The sequence below is a fragment of the Brachyhypopomus gauderio genome, chromosome 2 (genome assembly GCF_052324685.1).
Source record: "Brachyhypopomus gauderio isolate BG-103 chromosome 2, BGAUD_0.2, whole genome shotgun sequence".
Taxonomy (NCBI): Eukaryota; Metazoa; Chordata; class Actinopteri; order Gymnotiformes; family Hypopomidae; genus Brachyhypopomus; species Brachyhypopomus gauderio.
In genome coordinates, this window is record NC_135212.1 from 47,542,284 (window position 1) to 47,560,212 (window position 17,929).

General features: G+C 40.5%; 1 protein-coding gene across 2 annotated transcripts; it reads right to left on the reverse strand.

Moving 5' to 3' along the window:
* Positions 1–2,833: 2,833 nt before the first annotated feature.
* On the reverse strand, positions 2,834–14,381 carry st8sia6 (ST8 alpha-N-acetyl-neuraminide alpha-2,8-sialyltransferase 6). 2 transcript variants are annotated; one of them, XM_076997113.1, is made up of 8 exons: positions 13,567–14,380; positions 9,000–9,089; positions 7,570–7,659; positions 7,240–7,320; positions 6,782–6,926; positions 6,587–6,699; positions 6,303–6,395; positions 2,834–5,076 (listed from the first exon to the last, which is right to left on the reverse strand). In XM_076997113.1, exons 1-8 carry the CDS (start codon positions 13,653–13,655, stop codon positions 4,563–4,565), a joined length of 1,215 nt encoding a protein of 404 aa, XP_076853228.1. In that variant the 5' UTR covers positions 13,656–14,380; the 3' UTR covers positions 2,834–4,562. The 2 variants fall into 2 exon arrangements, with proteins under 2 accessions (XP_076853228.1, XP_076853229.1); XM_076997114.1 differs by lacking the exons at positions 7,570–7,659; positions 9,000–9,089 and having other exon boundaries at positions 13,567–14,381.
* Between the last annotated feature and the right edge of the window lie 3,548 nt (positions 14,382–17,929).

Here is a 17,929-nt window from a genome sequence, read left to right on the forward strand (position 1 = left end):
CAATATAATCTGTAGCGTCTTTATGCGGATAAACGAGGGTTGTCGGAATGCCCCACAACACCGGCTGACAGTAAAAAGTGTCGCACGTGAAATGCTACAGGCACCGTTCAGAAACTGATCAGGGGTGAGTTTCCCAAAACGTTCTTAGCGCTAAGTAACTTCGTAACCTCGTACATTTCATACGAGGTTACGAAGTAGCGCTAAGAACGTTTTGGGAAACTCACCCCAGTTCAGTTAAATGGGTTCAGTTCAGTAGATATATGCGGCTTTTAGCCCGGTGCAGCTTATAAAACATTTTACTTTCTTTTTTTTTAACTTTGTAGGTGCGGGTAATATTATGAATGAATTATATTATAATTTTACATATTGTACATAAATAGTAAAAAAAGACACTTTTCTAGGAAAAATATTATACTACACATTACATCTACAGTGGTTTCTTTGCCCCGACTTAAGCTTGTGTGACCGTATCAGTGATGTAAGTTACTGAAAATATGTAGGCCTACTCAAATGGAATTAATTATTTCAAAAACAGTCACTCAATGATCGAGGGAATGCTGAAAGCAGCTTTCGTATTTCGTATATTTGGATTGTAAGATATGCCAGAAGTAGCACATCTGTGTTTTTACTTTTACATGTTGTACATTTTGCACATTGTTAAAAAACTGCAAATTTCATACACAAATCTGATCTCCTGCGTGTTTAAGATGTACTTGATATGAAAAGTATAACATTTACAGATTTTGATTGCAATTGAATGCTTTTCGTAAATATACATTGTCATAGTCTATGGACCCCCTAAAATAGCTTTGGCCACCCTCTGGCCACCCCAAGGATAAAAGTCTAGCTCCGCCACTGAGTGGAGGGCTGATTTCTCAGGAACCGACAGTGCTCAAAATAACAAACAATAACCAACAACCAACAAATAAACACAAAACTGCAAATAAAAGAGCGTAGTGTTCCCTACTCACCCTCACCCAAACCACAACCAAACCAAATGTTACGTACAATAATTACAAGACGTGGGCTTTATACTATATATATATATATATATATATATATATATATATATATATATATATATATATATATATATATATATATATATGTACATGTATTTTAACCAACAACCAGAACCGAATGGGGCAAAACCAGAATCAATATCGACAAACCAGATCAAATCGGTACACAGAATTCGAATATACAGCACACCAACAATATCGCAACAATGCACGCTCTCTCTACTCTCCCCTCCTCGTCCCTGCCGACTCTGCGCGGTCTTTATCCGAAGCTGATGGCACGCATCACGTCTTGTCCGCCAATCACCTGGGGGAATCCGGAGGTAAGGCGTGGCGAAGAAGTTAGGGACGAGAGGGTGCGGCGGCATCCCGAGGACGACAGCGGAGCAGCAGAAAAACACAACAACTATAACAACAACAACACAAGGCACGCAGGGCCGTAACAGTGGTGAAGGTATATACATCCTTACACTAGTTAGTACTCCGAAGATGGTTCTCCAGAGCGAGATAGAGCTCCCCTAGTGGTGAGATTGGGTATTTGTTGTCACTCATGTTGCTGCCACTCACGCTTGTTGGTCTTCTTCTCTTTCACCTGTCTTGCTGTCCCCTCGTTAGTAGGTGAAGTTAAACCTTCGTGTTTTGCGCTCCATTTTCGTTTTTTTTTGTATTTTCACATATCATATCGATATTTGTAAATGTATTTATCGTTGTTGTGTTGGTGGTGTCATTAAGTGTTGCGTACCACTTGACTTCTCCTCCCTCGCTCACCATGACAAAGACGAGTCTCGTTAGAAATAAGAATAGATAGAATGATCAACATATCATCATGATAATCTGTTTACTTTGCAATTATGTGTAATTAATTATAATAAGTAATTCGCTTTGACAGAGATATTCTTACAATAATAAATTTTAAAGGTCTAGTGTGCATATAAGATATGAAAATAAAAGAAACATTTTGCAAATCACATAATAGTTACACATTTGGCAAAACACTATGTTGATAAAATACACATTTTTAATATATGTATATAACAAATATTTGTGCGTGCATATAGGGTCTGGACTGATGGGCTGCGTGAGACCCTAAGCATCGTAACCCTGTTCGTGAGAGGCCATGTGTGAGAAAGAGTGGTTTCAACACATCACATGGTTCACAAGGTCAGTGTAAGTCCAGAACACACAACTCTGATACGGAGTACGAACCTGTGCTACGGACTATGGTGAAGCAAGAATGTCTCTACAGTGGCGGATTTCCTGTTTCAGAGAGGAAATTGATTCAATGGGCATAGGTAGAATAAAACATTCCCTGGAAGTCTGAGACTATAATTGAGTACAGACCCTCCACCCTCTCTCTCCAAGGTCTCCCCCTATATCTCTCTCTCCGTCCTCTCCATCCTGTCCTGGAGGAAAGAGGGTCATGGAACAGTACTTGTTAACATGAGTAAAATGTATTGTTATAGATGGCAATTCATAACCCAACCTCTTCGTGGTCTGTGACCTTTTAAATCCATTTGTGAATTTTACAGTTTTCTATGTCTGTTGTCCGGTGTTTAAGACAAGTAAGGTATTTCCTTGGTAGAGGAATTTCCTGCAGGAATTTCCTTTGCACAGACTCCAATCCTCAGTGCAGGACTTCAAAATCTGTGCTGCCCAAAACGCTTTCTGCATTTGATTAAATTAAGCTATAACAGGTAAGACAGACTTACTCTACGTTGCACTTGTTACAGTGATAATAAAGAATCTGAATCTGAATCTGAAAACAATGGATTTTGACTAATAACCTAGACTTTATTTGACAATGAGAGGGCAAGCATTTTACCATATGCTTTATTCAAACATATTTACAACAGAAAAAATATAGATTTTTTGTGAAGACAGAATGTGCAGGTTTGCAGATCTAAAGGACATAGTTGGTGATCAGTGTCAGGCCCCTCTGTTATGTAAATGGAGGTGATGGGGGTTTTCACCCAAACCCACCAACTACAGAGATACGTTACATGTCTCCTAACTGGAAGCTGGTGACCTGATAGTTTTGAAGATTAGGATTTATAAAGAACACCACAGGGAATCAAAAAAGGCACCACCGTTCAGAAAGGACCTGTGACCACGTACACTTCCCGCAATGAATGGTACCAGAAGACTCGTAGGCTCTGGAGTCATGTGATAAACAGAACTGTTGGCAGAGCAGAGGGAACATTAAGAGCTGACTCTAGGGAGAAATAGACGGAGAAAACCTCCAGACCTCTTCACACTAATTACATTCATTCTCAGTAAGGAAGCCAAGATCATTACATTTTATCAGCATGTGTCAGTCCTTCTGCAGTGGCTCTGCGTGTGGGGGTGTGTACAGGGACACTCACAAGCAGCATATTCACTATACTGCACACAAGCAACAGCAGAGTTCCCTGTTCTGGAACCTTCCACGTCCTAGACCTGGCTCTGCTCCCATAGACCGTCTGGTAGAGGACATATATTTGACCACAGACGCTGCAAAATATACATGGGTCTACGGATAACAGTATATGTCCGGTGTCGTGAATGTTTTTAACAGCCTGTGTACTGCACATGACATCTAGTGCAAATTTACTTCTCACAGCACACGACACACCCTTTGCGCAGGGAGATTTGGACACTAACAGGCATCGTGGTGTAATGAGCTCATGCGCGTGCATGGTGTGCAGGTCTTCTTGATGAACCCATGAACCCAGCACCGGTTCATGCGCACGAACACGTCTTAGAGCAAACGTTGCTCTGTGCTGTGTGCGTGATTTAATTTGGAGAGCTCTGCTCTGAACAAAAGTGCACTTGAGGGAAAAGCTTATTACTAAAAAATTCATTCATTAGAGGTGGGTTCGATCACAGCGAGGAGGAGGAGAGGCGTGTTTTGTCTGGGCTGTGTCTCTGCAGCTCAGTGTGGGCCGGGAGGGTCGGGCCGCCTAATCCATCTGAGCTCCACCTTTCCCATCTCACGTCTACTAAAGCTTCGCAACTCGGCTTATGGGAGCAAGTCTCTTCTGCTACCATGGCAACTCCCCCACCACCTCTTTGAAACCTGAAAGTGTAAATGAATGAACTTTTTACCCCACAGTATGATGGCCATTAAACAGTATAACCGGACGTTATGTTTGGGTCACCGAGCAGTGACTGAGAAGTGAGATTCTGTTGCCAGTGTGTTTGCATAAGCAATGTACATTCTATTATGTTCTATATGTTTGCATATCAGATATTAAATGCTAAATTATAGGGTCAGATGTTTTCAACAGTTCTGGGAGAGTTGACCCAAGAGGAACTTTGGCCTAGGAATTTGTCAGTAAACAAAATAAATTTTGTTAGAATTAAAAAATTACTGGGACAGTTATTTAGGCCTGATTATGCAGATAGTAAAAGTGGTTTCACATTCTGCATACCTATCCCATCAGTCCCTGCTTGCTGTGAGCAGTGAAAACCACATTTTGACCTCGAGTCTTGGCTCTCTGCAGTAGTTGTTCCGGCCTGCAGACGAAGCCTTTCTGAAGCTTTCGCTGCCCCATTGCAGCTGGTTTAGCCTGGTGAGCCGGGCCTGTGTGCTGATCGCACAGACTGGCACTCTCCGAGATGCAGGCGGACCACGCCCTGCGAGTGAAGCCGCAACAGCTGCTCGAACTCGTCCGGCATTGCGTGTACATTCTTCTTGGTCTGCTTGTCATCGTAGTAGTGGTTGGTGAGCGGGCAGCGGGCATGCGGGTGCAGGCTGAACGGCCAGAAGCCGTAGAGGTGGACGTTGGCACACAGCTCCAGTGCCAGGCTGGCCACGATCAAGCCGGTGCTGAGGCGGACGGCGCGTAAGCCCTGGCCCCGCCAGAACCTGGCCAGGCAAGTCAAGTACTCCGGGCTGAGGAAGACGGGTCGCGGGACATCGCGGCCTTCGCCTTGCAGGTCCTCCACGGTGTAGAGAGCGCGCAGCGAGACGGGCGTATTGCGTCCGTAGGAAAAGGCCGGCAGCAGCAGCAGGGAGTGCCCGTACGGGCGGAGGCTGTCCACGAACGGGCGACGCCGATCCACCAGCCCGCTGAACCTGGGGAGGGGAGCCCAGTGAGAGGAGAGAGGTGAGCCCAGGGAGAGAGGAAAGAGAAGAGGAGAGAGGGGAGCCCAGGGAGAGAGGAAAGAGAAGAGGAGAGAGGGGAGCCCAGGGAGAGGTGAGCTCACGGAGTGGGGAGGACTGAATATGGCTGGATGCGTATGCCACAGAGAAGAGTTCATTTCACAACTTTACTATCACCACTGCCAACTGGCATCTTTTCTCCAAACGCTCTAGACCTCTGTGTCTACCTCTTAGAGATCTATCTTGAACTCCTTATCTTGAACGCAATAATGATACATTTTTCCATTATTCTAAATTCATTTGGTTTTAAATCTCATTCATTTTTAGGTCACTTTAAGTCTTAGGTCTATTCATCTTAGATACATTATAAAGAGCCTCTGCCCCTGGTATATATTCTATACCAGGGGTCTCAACAGCCCCCCATGGCTCCAAAGCCCTGCTCAGGTTCAAATGTGCCCTATTCTATCACACCTGATCCATCTCATCAGCTCAGCGTTTAGCCCTTGTTGAGCTGGATCAGGTGTAATGGAACAGGGTAAACCTGAGCCTAGCAGGCCAGGGGGCCCGTGGCTGATGTATAAAACCCCTGATCGATACATCTTATGCATTTAACACCAACTGTGTTTCAGCGCTTTAAACAATATAGTATGACATTTTACAAAGGTTTTCAAAGGGTTGCCAGTGGAACGATCTTGATATGCTGCTTGTAGATCGGAGTGGGTCAGACACGCCTGAAGCGTGTGGTGTCCGTTGCTGTGGAAACGGTAGCCAGGGATTATGTTCCGTTGATAAATTGATTGATGCTGTTCAGATGGAACAGTTAACCGCTGCGATTGGTTGCGTCTGAATGGAGTTCCTCGCTGTTACAATGAAGGCATGCTGAGCTTTTACAAATGGTGCTGAACTGAATGGAATGAAAGTAACATGAGTCCATCTGTAGTTCACTAGTCCTTCAGCAGAACGCTTTGTGGTTAGCGGGTGCACAAACATGGTTTGATTCTCTTGAGCTGTTTATTGTTTTCAAATTTTTTGGTCCATCTAGAAAACCCATTACTCTATCACTGATATGGGCCTGGACATACAATCTGTGCAGTAATGCATTGTGAATTTGAGAAGCAGTTCAAACTGAGATTAAATACCATCAGAATCCTTCTTCCTAAATATTTCTGACATGCACATCTGTATAAATGTGGCCTTACTTCTCCAAGAGTATGCTGGGGTTAGCCGTAACAAGGCCTGTTTTGTTGCCCACATCTCTTTCATGTCCGCTTCCCAATGGAGGAAGATTACACCTGAGAGGGAGAGAGCAAAGAGTTGCAGTACACAGAGAGAATTATAGTGCGCTCAGTTGTTCATGAAAATCATGACAGTTAAGATTCGTTCAGCAAATGTGCTCCTGTGGGTTTTTATTCTTTCCCCAGTTGTGTGCTGTAGTTGATGCATATACTACATCACCGACTACATGAACCAATCAACTTCACACCTGATGATAAATTGGGCGGAGTCAATATTTTCTCCACAGCTGCTATTGGCCAGGATTCCTCCATTGCCCACCACGGCACACGACTCCCACGATGCATTTCCAAAAGGCTGCTCCTGAGCACACAGACCGGACTGTTGTATTTCATGTAAATAAACCGTTAGCATTAGTACAGGCACACACAAGCCCACGCCCTACCTTGGCAAATGTTGTGAAGAGCTCTGGGGTCACCTTGAGTGGCTTTCTCTTTTCACCATCATACGCGACCTCTGACCCCACGGGTGTGTTCTCTTGTGTGACCACAGCCTTAGATATGGCATGGCACTTGCTGCTTAGTAATGACCTTAAAAAACCCTTTGTTTCAGATTTTAGTCAAAAAATCTCTAGCCATTTTCTAGCCATTTGTGAATACATTTACATATCTTCATAAGCAAAAATCTAGTTTGTGCATTTTGGTATCAATTTCTTATTATCTAAAAGAGTTTGGTTCAGAAAATAATATTTAATTTATGTATTTCTGAAGGATGGCTGGAGATAACATGTTTCCTGTGGAAAACTTACTTTTTTACCTAACACTGCACAATTTAAAACATAAATCCACCATGGTTACTACTCTCAATGGTACAACAGTCTACAGGATGCTGTTGTGTGTTCACCTGAACGTTTTATAGTTGTCCTCCTTCCTATCCCAAGTGGAAGAGTAACGCTGTAACAGCTTGTCAATAATTTCAACTTCCCTAGAAAACAGGGGCGCATACACAGAGACTGAGAAAGCAGCACTGATGACGGTAGCAGGACATGGCAGCGCGAAGCATCTGGGAAAGTGTATCTTCAGACATATTTTACTAGCCTCACTGCAACATGTTTGTGTGGGGTATGAACCAGCGACCCCCGTCTCACGCCAGTTAAGCGTTGGTCTGAAGATCAAGGGATGCACTGGCACTGTGGGTTTAGCCATGAAGCAAAACAGTCTTGTAATTTCTCACTTGCAGTTTTTGCAGGAATCTCTCTTATCCAAGTTTTCAGGTTTTACAGGTTTTTTTCCAATGTTGCGAGGACCATTAACACCTCCATCACTGTGGTGAGAGAAACAGTTAGAGACCATTGTGTTGAAAAACCGTGGTAAAACATGGATAGTCCATGGGCAAGATCTAAAGTAATTCAAAATGCCCATAACCTTTTCAAAATACCCTAAAATTAGATAAAAAGAACCCCTACTGAGGCAAATATTTATTGAAAATGATCCAATATTACGTATCTATGTGGCAAAAGTAGGGCTTTCAGCACCACTGCATGTGTTAGGCTATATAATAGCTGATGAGGTAATGATTATTGATTAATGAATCACATGCTAATCACATCAACAATATTCTTGCAACATGTGAATTTACCTTCGTTCAGTCTTCAGTCATTTAAAAAGCTTTAATTTATAATGCTTTTAAAACAGCATTATCACTCACAGTCAGGGGGAACAGGGCCCACTCTGCCCGGTTCTCTAAGAGTTCTGCAGTGTAATTTCGGCCTCTGTGTTCCCACTTAGATTAATGAGTGATTGCACTGAGCTGCCAGTTAATCTACACTTTAGATACCTCTACTCTATAGATACTCCATTTATTAGATATATATATATATACATCTAATATATACCTATACCTACAGGCAACCAAACATTTTTTGGTCAGTTCCATGCATGCAGACATTAGTTGACGTTAGTAACAGGATGTGGGCTGGATGCTGAGTCAAAAGCAGCGTGACTGAGCAAAGCATCTTTATTTTAGTTAGCAAGTAGCGCTAACAAATAAACCATACCAAAACTTGTCAGAATAACGACTGACAACAGATATACACAAGACACATCCTTAAATACACAGACGACAACAAGCAACAAGTGTACACATTACAACGATCCGAGGGACAGATGAAACGGATAACACACACACACACACACACACAAACACACACACGGAAGCAAACACATACATATATAAAAACGAATGAATCTACACACAGGGACTGTACCGTTATATGACTTGCTAATTTGTCTTCCTTTCTGCACAACTGTACAGTGTTTTTGTTGAAATGGTCTGAATATTTCTGTGTATTAGTGTGGCATTAGGGGTGGGGATGTGGTCGCCTGAGGGGTGGAGAGATAATAATTTCAACTTCCCTAGAAAACAGGGGCGCATACACAGAGACTGAGAAAGCAGCACTGATGACGGTAGCAGGACATGGCAGCGCGAAGCATCTGGGAAAGTGTATCTTCAGACATACTTTACTAGCCTCACTGCAACATGATTGTGTGGGGTATGAACCAGCAACCCCCGTCTCACGCCAGTTAAGCGTTGGTCTGAAGATCAAGGGATGCATTGGCACTGTGGGTTTAGCCATGAAGCAAAACGGTCTTGTAATTTCTCACTTGCAGTTTTTGCAGGAATCTCTCTTATCCAAGTTTTCAGGTTTTACAGGTTTTTTTCCAATGTTGCGAGGACCATTAACACCTCCATCACTGTGGTGAGAGAAACAGTTAGAGACCATTGTGTTGAAAAACCATGGTAAAACATGGATAGTCCATGGGCAAGATTTAAAGTAATTCAAAATGCCCATAACCTTTTCAAAATACCCTAAAATTAGATAAAGAGAACCCCTACTGAGGCAAATATTTATTGAGGAAAATGATCCAATATTACGTATCTATGTGGCAAAAGTAAGGCTTTCAGTATCTGGTTTGATCCCAGTATATTACAGTAACTGCAGTAACTCTTGTTTATTCACAGACAATGGCATCTGCTTTTAGCATGAGTGTGAAAATGTGTGAAAATATGAAGATGTTTTAGGTCATATTTATTCAGACAAATAGAAACTTTTAACGGATTCACAAATTTTCAAGCACCACTGCATGTGTTAGGCTATATAATAGCTAATGAGGTAATGATTATTGATTAATGAATCACATGCTAATCACATCAACAATATTCTTGCAACATGTGAATTTACCTTCGTTCAGTCTTCAGTCATTTAAAAAGCTTTAATTTATAATGCTTTTAAAACAGCATTATCACTCACAGTCAGGGGGAACAGGGCCCACTCTGCCCGGTTCTCTAAGAGTTCTGCAGTGTAATTTCGGCCTCTGTGTTCCCACTTAGATTAATGAGTGATTGCACTGAGCTGCCAGTTAATCTACACTTTAGATACCTCTACTCTATAGATACTCCATTTATTAGATATATATATATATACATCTAATATATACCTATACCTACAGGCAACCAAACATTTTTTGGTCAGTTCCATGCATGCAGACATTAGTTGACGTTAGTAACATTAGTAACATTAGTTACATTATGTTTTGTTACATTAGTTAGTAACATGAGCATTGTGGAAAGCGCTATATAAATAAAATGTATTATTATTATTATTATTATTCGTAACTGGATGTGAGCAGGATGCTGAGTCAAAAGCAGCGTGACTGAGCAAAGCATCTTTATTTTAGTTAGCAAGTAGCGCTAACAAATAAACCATACCAAAACTTGTCAGAATAACGACTGACAACAGATATACACAAGACACATCCTTAAATACACAGACGACAACAAGCAACAAGTGTACACATTACAACGATCCGAGGGACAGATGAAACGGATAACACACACACACACAAACACACACACGAAAGCAAGCACATACATATATAAAAACGAATGAATCTACACACAGGGACTGTACCGTTACATGACTTGCTAATTTGTCTTCCGTTCTGCACAACTGTACAGTGTTTTTGTTGAAATGGTCTGAATATTTCTGTGTATTAGTGTGGCATTAGGGGTGGGGATGTGGTCGCCTGTGGGGCAGAGAGATAGCCCCGATGAATCAGCGGCTAGCCTAATTAAATGTCATTAAAGTCCTCAAATATGTGCATTTCTCTTCCAGTGGATTGTTGGAACCCAAGTTCGCACTCTAAATCTCTAGTCACTCCCAAGAAAGTCCAAAACTGAGAGTACCTTTCGTAAGAGGGGTAATGTGCGTGTTTTGCAGCTGCACGTGTGTCTTTCATACAAAGAGATACATCTAGTAAGTCAAATTAAGCATGTAATGGAATGGTAATAAAGAATGTAAAGATGTGTTGACAATGCTGCACCATGCTCTGCCTTGTAGATGACAGTGAGAGTACACAGAGTTTAAAAACACCAGCAACACTGCTGTCAAATCTATTCACACCACTATCACCACCACCACCACCACCACCAAGTCAGTGTCACTGCAGTGCTGACAATGACTCACCACCCAAATAACACCTGACAAGGTGAAAGGGGCCTAAGAAAATATACAGAGATACAGATGGAAACAGTCTGATTGTAGAATTATAAACTGTTTCTCTGTGGTAAGTGAATATGATTAAATTGACTGTGAGTGTAGATACAAGGTGTTCTATTTTAACAGCAATATTTTTCAAACAGAAGATGAATGTGTTGTGAAGGTTGCTCCTGCGACCTTCAGTGTTTCAAAGTTAAATTGCTTTATTCCGTTTTTCTGCTTTATTGTTTTTTTGGAGTGTATTGATGTTATTTTGGAGTGCACTGATGTCATTTTGATGCACGATATTCAAACATTACAAATTACATGTGTCATTTATAATTGATTGTCGTCTTGCTTTTTGCTCATTTCTAAGGAGTGCATTATAGTGTATTGGAAAAGAGTGAGTCAATGGTGTTTGGGTCATTCTGACTCTTTCATCAGATCAGTGGAGCACAAGAAAAACATAGCTGAGGTTCTATGACTGGAATTTGACCCGAGATGACATTCTTGGGCCAATGTGTCCTCCAAAATGTGAAAGACATGCATAGATTTCTAGGGAAAAATTGCAGACAACAGGAAACTCATAAAGCAGTGTCACTTAACTGGCTAACTCTTGCTACTATTTAAGTAGGCTATGTCAAAAATGAGGAAATTATCTCTGATGTTAAGATATCAAGTTGCCTTTTTGTTTGTTTAACTTTAACTATATAAGTATGTTGTTTAACTATATCCTGTCGGGTTGGAAGGGGAAAAAATAGCAAGGCACTGTCTGCACGACAGACTGCATGAATTACACTGAATAGATTTTAGTTTTGCCATATTTATAATTGAATAAAATAATATGATAATATTAAATAATACCTCAAATTTATGTAACAGCTAAATATAAAACATTCTGGGACGATAAGATATTTTGCTGGCAAGAACGGCAAACAGGCTACCGTTGAAACTCACGAAAAATACATTGAAAATGGTTATCATAGATAGGGAAACAAAACTATGATGATACTATTCTGAGATTCTTCTCGAGTCGCTAAGCAGAAGCAGACGAGCTGGGCCTGAGCGTGCATCTGGCAGAAAGTGCATGTCTGCTGATTCTGTTGGCAGTTGTCACGGTGTTTCTTTCATCCTCGTGCAAAAACTCGGAACTCTGCTCTAGCTAGGAACTACTTCAAATAATTTGCCTATGTACGAGTGTCTACCTATATTGCTTTTGGGAGAATGGAGCTAACAGATGTCTTTTGGCAAAAACTAAAAGGATTAAATCTTTACTGGCATGAAAAGATGCCAATAAAGGTTGACAAAACACGGTACCAAAATACTTTAAAAATAAAAAATAGAACCTAATTGTATGGTACTCTGTTAGATATGGATGTAGCGTAGGTACTCTGTAGGGTAGTTGTACCTTACTGCATAACTCTAGGGTGCTTGCTTAGATTAAGTTTAAGTTACTAATTGGCACATCTAACCATGGGACGGGTGCACTGCTGTTTCTCTGATGCTTTGGGCTCCATGTGCATTTCCTCTTCCTGAGATAGTTCTGTTTTATTTGCCATCTTCCTCCATTTTATTTATTTATATGTTTTGTTCTTTATTTTTCTTTTTAACCACTTTAGCTCATTATTTTCTATTTGCATTATGAACACTGGTGTGAAATTATAGTGTGATGATTGAATTATTCAGTTATTTGTGTGGCCCTCACGCCAAGTGGTCAAGTTTGTTTCAAATTATGATTGATCAAAGATCAATAAGAGTTATAGATTTCTGGGAAACAAATATAGCTAAATGCAGAGAATGTGTAAATAATAAATGCCTTATTTTTCCATGTAGTTCCAAAAAGACATGAACATCAAAAGATTTTTATCCAGCAGGAATGAGGATGGTGTGGTGATGCAGACTTTTCTATAAACATTTCTGTTCTTCTCCTTGTGACTATTGCAACCTAAACTGTTTGCAAACTCATTTATCAACAATTCCAAAATAAGTATTGGGTCTCTTTCTATTTTAATTCACAAACTTCTGCATTCTTTCCTCATCTGAATCACCTACTGCTGCTTTTAAGTGACTCAGATGCTAAAATTGGAATCCAGCCATTTTAGCAAATAGGAAGGAAATGCATATTGGAATGTGCATTTAGAATGACCTGACATCTACTCTAATTGAAAATATTCATACTTCACAAATAATTAACTAGAGTACAAAGCAAGTAAGAATTTAAAAACTGCCAAGTCTTTACTCAAGAAACAATTAAAATAGTATACGCAGGTAAATCTTCTCATCTGTAGATCATTTTCAAATAATGATGTAAATGATTAAAGTTAAAGTACACCTTCGGTTAAAGTACACCTTCAGTTAAAGTACACCTTCAAGCCAATGTTTAAGAATGAATAAGCAGATCATTTGAAAATTCTTATATAAAAGTATTCATTGCATAGACCATTTGAAATAACAAGTAATATTGATTGTTTATTACAAAGTCATAGAAAAAGTTTTATCTAATTGAAGCTTCACTGGAAAATACATTTAGCAGAAAATTACTTTCCATTAATGAATTAGATTACCTTCGATATATTGATATTTAAAAGATTATAGATAGGAAGATATGACAGATGACATATGATTTGTGGGCAGAAGTATAAAATATAGAAGTATGAAACTTCAAACACACATGCAGTACCGTAAGCACTCACCTGTTACTGAGGAAGAGCCAGTGTAGCAAGCTGCATATAGACGCCAGGAGGATGAGGGCTGTCAGCAGCGTCTGGAAGAGGGTTCTCATACCTCAGAGATATAATCTGTCTCTAATACCTTCTCACACACGCTTTCTCTCTCTTTCTGTGAGGACCTCTAAATGATGCTCTCGATCTCTAAACCGCCGTCTCCCCACAACACAGACGTGTCAGCACTCTTATACATTTGCATGCGCACACACACACATGCGCGCACACACACATGCATTGTATGCTCTCACAGATTTTTCATTCCCTTTCTACCTGTTCCTTTTCTTTCACTTCCATCCACTCTTTTCTCTCTCTGTAGTTATTGTTGGCATGTCTTGTACTCCTATCTATCTATCTATCTATCTATCTATCTATCTATCTATCTATCTATCTATCTATCTATCTATCTATCTATCTATCTATCTATCTATCTATCTATCTATCACTTTGCTCTCTCCCTCTGCCACTGTTCAACTGTTTCCCCCCAGCTGCCTCTCAGTTCCTGCCTGTTCCCACTGCTCTTTGTGAGGGATTCCTTCGCGTCCTGTCCTCTTACACAGACCCATGCTAAAGCATGAGCTCCATTTCTCCTCCTCACGCCAGCATGGTCTCGCGTCCCGAGTCCCTCTCTTTCGCTCCCTGTGTTTTCTCTTCTGTCACTCTCTTCGCTCTTCCTCTCTCGGGGAGTTGGCCTGGCCGTGTTCCCCTGAAATCTCAAGCTGTTGCTCCTTCTGCATTCTCTGCCACCTCCCCCCATCTCTCCCTCGTTTTTTCCCCTCCCTCTCCGCTCTTCCTCTGGCCCAATCTGCCCCTCCTCTCCTGGTTCAGTAATATGAGTGCTTGGGACTGAATTAGCCTGTGGAAGTCCCTATTGACTGGGAGGGAGAGGGTGCGTGCGTGAGAGCAATGTTCTTTCCTTGCATAAAAGTAGCCAATAGCAGTGGGCAAACACCTTGGACAAAGCACCGTTGCCCAATCAGACGGAACCCTATGGTCTCAGCATGTACACACACCCAAAGTCCTACGGTTCAGCTAAAGGAAGTGAGGGGAGAAAATAAATCAATCCCATCAAGTTTTGCAAACAGTTTGTAAGTTTGAAATTTCACACACACACATACACACACACGCACGCACACACACACACACACACACACACACACACACACACTCACATTTTCCGTATCTACCCATGCAGCTGTATGCAATCTACTCTGTCTGATGCAACAGGCAGAAGCCTGATTGGAAAACAACAACACGTGAACAAATTACTGCATGGTCAAATTAGCCACAACCATAAACCAAGCAACAAGACACAAAGTCCAGTTCAGATGAACGACCACTAAGAAACAACGTAGACAGAAGAAAACCATGAAACAAAGGTGGTAATAAAGGAAGAGCAGCTCACATACGATAAGATTAAAAAAGCAGATAACTTAGGGGCCAAATCTAACATGTAAAGAAAACTCATGCCAGAGCTGGAGAGCTGTCTCTGCAAAAGCTCAGTCACCTCCATGTTTCAGCCTTGATTTAGGGACTACCAACAGGAGATGAGCAGCAGACACTGGACGTGGGGAGTTAGAATGATCTGTTGGAGCTACACCATTCCACTTATAAGCAAATAATAAAAGCTTGAATTGAATCCTAAAATACGGAGCAAGCCAGAGAAGGGAAAGGTTTTATGTCAAGGCAGTTCATTAATGGTTTTAGGGAATGATTTTCATTCTGTTTTAGGGTTTTTACTTGTCATCTGCATAACAATGAAAATAAATGCCATGTTTTCTAAGGGTGGACCCTAGATAAAGCATATAAGTATATAAATATGTTAGGCCTGAGAACAGAACCCTTGGGACCTCCGAGAGAGTTCACTTTCCAACTTTGGTCTGTTTTTATTAAAAGTAGTAAAGATATCACCATTGTCCTTTGTGTCCACTGAGCATATTGATGTTAAGTGTTGTGATCTAAAGCAGCTGTTTCACTTATGAAGAACCTGACAGATTGAACCTGACAGATTACATTCCATCGAACAAATCAAAGAACAGCGGAAAAGAGAGAGCTTCTTGAGGGAGGGGTTTGTGGTCCTTCACACATGCTCACAGATACAATGTACAATCTTTATGTTATTTATTCTACTCTAGTGTCCAGGTCTAGTGTTAAAAATGTCATCTGCAATTATAAAAATATATAGAATTATAAAGAATAATTACTTAAAGACTGAAATACCAAAAAGCTTTTTTTTTTTGGTCTAGAATACTGACATAATACTGGGGAAACAGGCACATCATAAAAAAAAATGTATATTATAAATATATAAATACACTATAGAGTGCAGATATTTGGGTAACACTTTACAATACGGTTCCTTAATTAATGTTTAAGTACTTATTAACTCAGCAATAGGTAATGGAGAATTATCATCATAGTTTTACCTTAATTACTCTTCACTATAATAAACTACTATGTTAGGTCACATGTAAGTAATTAATAAGTAGTCTTCATCTATTTTCGTAAATACTACTTTCGTAACTACTTACTTTTGGTTTACTTATATGTGAACTAACAGTGAAGTGAAGAGTAATTAATGAAAACTATGATGATAATTCTCTATTGTCACGTTGAGGACCCCGGCCCCTCCCCTTTGGGCGTGTGTATATGTAGTCCACGTGCTTTGTCTGCGTCAGTGGAACTCCGTGGTGAGGGCTATGTCATGTGAATAATGTGTCTCACCTGTGAATCATCTCGTAATCACGTGGGGCTAATGTGGTTTGTCTATTTAATGTGCGCTCGCGCAGTGTCCTGTGCTCGTCGTTGTCTAAGGTTTACACGTTGTTGTGAATGCTTCTATGTTCTTCGTGTGCTTTATGCGCTTATTTGTAAATAAAGTAACCGTGACGTCAGTCAGCAAGGATTCCCATGTCTCGTCCTTCGCTCTGCCCGCGCGTCACATCTATTACTTGTTGCTTAGCTAATAAGTACTTAAACATTAATTAAGGAACCGAAAGTAGTTACGAAAATAGATGAAGACTATTTATTAATTACTTACATGTGACCTAACATAGTAGTTTATTATTATTATTCATTAATTACTCTTCACTTCACTGTTAGTTCACATATAAGTAATTAATAAGTTGTCTTCATCTTAGTACGTAGTGTTAAGTAAACCACACTGTTAGGTAAATACGTAATTACTTATTCTGAAGTTACTTACTGTGACGTTGCGAGCAGGCAGGATACCGAGACGGGAACAGCGTTTAAAGCAGTGACAAAAACAACACAACACTCATGATAAAGGTCGAACAACCACTGATGAAGGACATGGACAGGACACACACTATATCTCAACAATAATACATAACGTGTGCAACGAGACTAGAGATAGGTGAGACAAATTACAAAGGCGATTGTCTAGACATCGCTAGATACACACACAGCGCACATGCACACAAAGACACGCCAGAGTGACAAGTACATAAGCATTAATGAAGGACTGATTAAGTGAATAGTTACAAAAATAGATGAAGACCACTTATTAATTACTTATATGTGAACTAACAGTGAAGTGAAGAGTAATTAATGAAAACTATGATGATAATTCTCTATTACTTGTTGCTTAGCTAATAAGTACTTAAACATTAATTAAGGAACCGAAAGTAAGTAGTTACGAAAATAGATGTAGACTACTTATTAATTACTTACATGTGACCTAACATAGTAGTTTATTATAGTGAATAGTAATTAAGGTAAAACTATGATGATAATTCTCCATTACCTATTGCTTAGTTAATAAGTACTTAAACATTAATTAAGGAACCGTATTGTAAAGTGTTACCGATATTTGTTTAAAATGTCCAAGTAGTCCTTGGCGTATTAGTTTATACCATGGGTAACAGAAAACAGTAAGCTTTACAAATCCTGTGGCTTTTCCTACAATTCCAGAGAGGGAGAAGGGTCAGAGAGACCGTGATTCAATTCTGAAGTAATAGGTCTGTGATGCAACCATCCTGTCTAAAGCAAATATCTCTGTCCTATCTCTGCTATGTGGCTTCCTCTCATTAGCGCCAACCCTTCTGGTCAGTGGTGTTTTGTGTAACTACTGCTCCCAAATGTCTAGCTGCAACTGCTAGTGGGGTCTGTCAGATTTCAAAGCGGACATATATTGTTCTGGTAATTGGCAGTTAAATGAGACTCATATGTGTAAATGATGATACAGATGCAAGAATCATCTGTGTAAAGGATAGAACAGTTCTGCTCTGCAATTTTGTTCAAAGTTCAAAGTTAAATGCAGTGTGGCTGTTGTCTTGCAGTGAACTCTACCACCGCCCAACCCCATGCCTCC

Bases quoted from the DNA above. Each gene is read 5' to 3' on its own strand.
- st8sia6 (XM_076997113.1), bottom strand. From the start codon at position 13,655: ATGAGAACCCTCTTCCAGACGCTGCTGACAGCCCTCATCCTCCTGGCG. The intron at 7,321-7,569 runs GTGAGAAATTAC...CCTGTTTTCTAG, and splicing joins GATTCCTGCAAAAACTGCAA to GGAAGTTGAAATTATTGACA. The intron at 6,927-7,239 runs GTGAACACACAA...GGGTTTTTTAAG, and splicing joins GACAACTATAAAACGTTCAG to GTCATTACTAAGCAGCAAGT.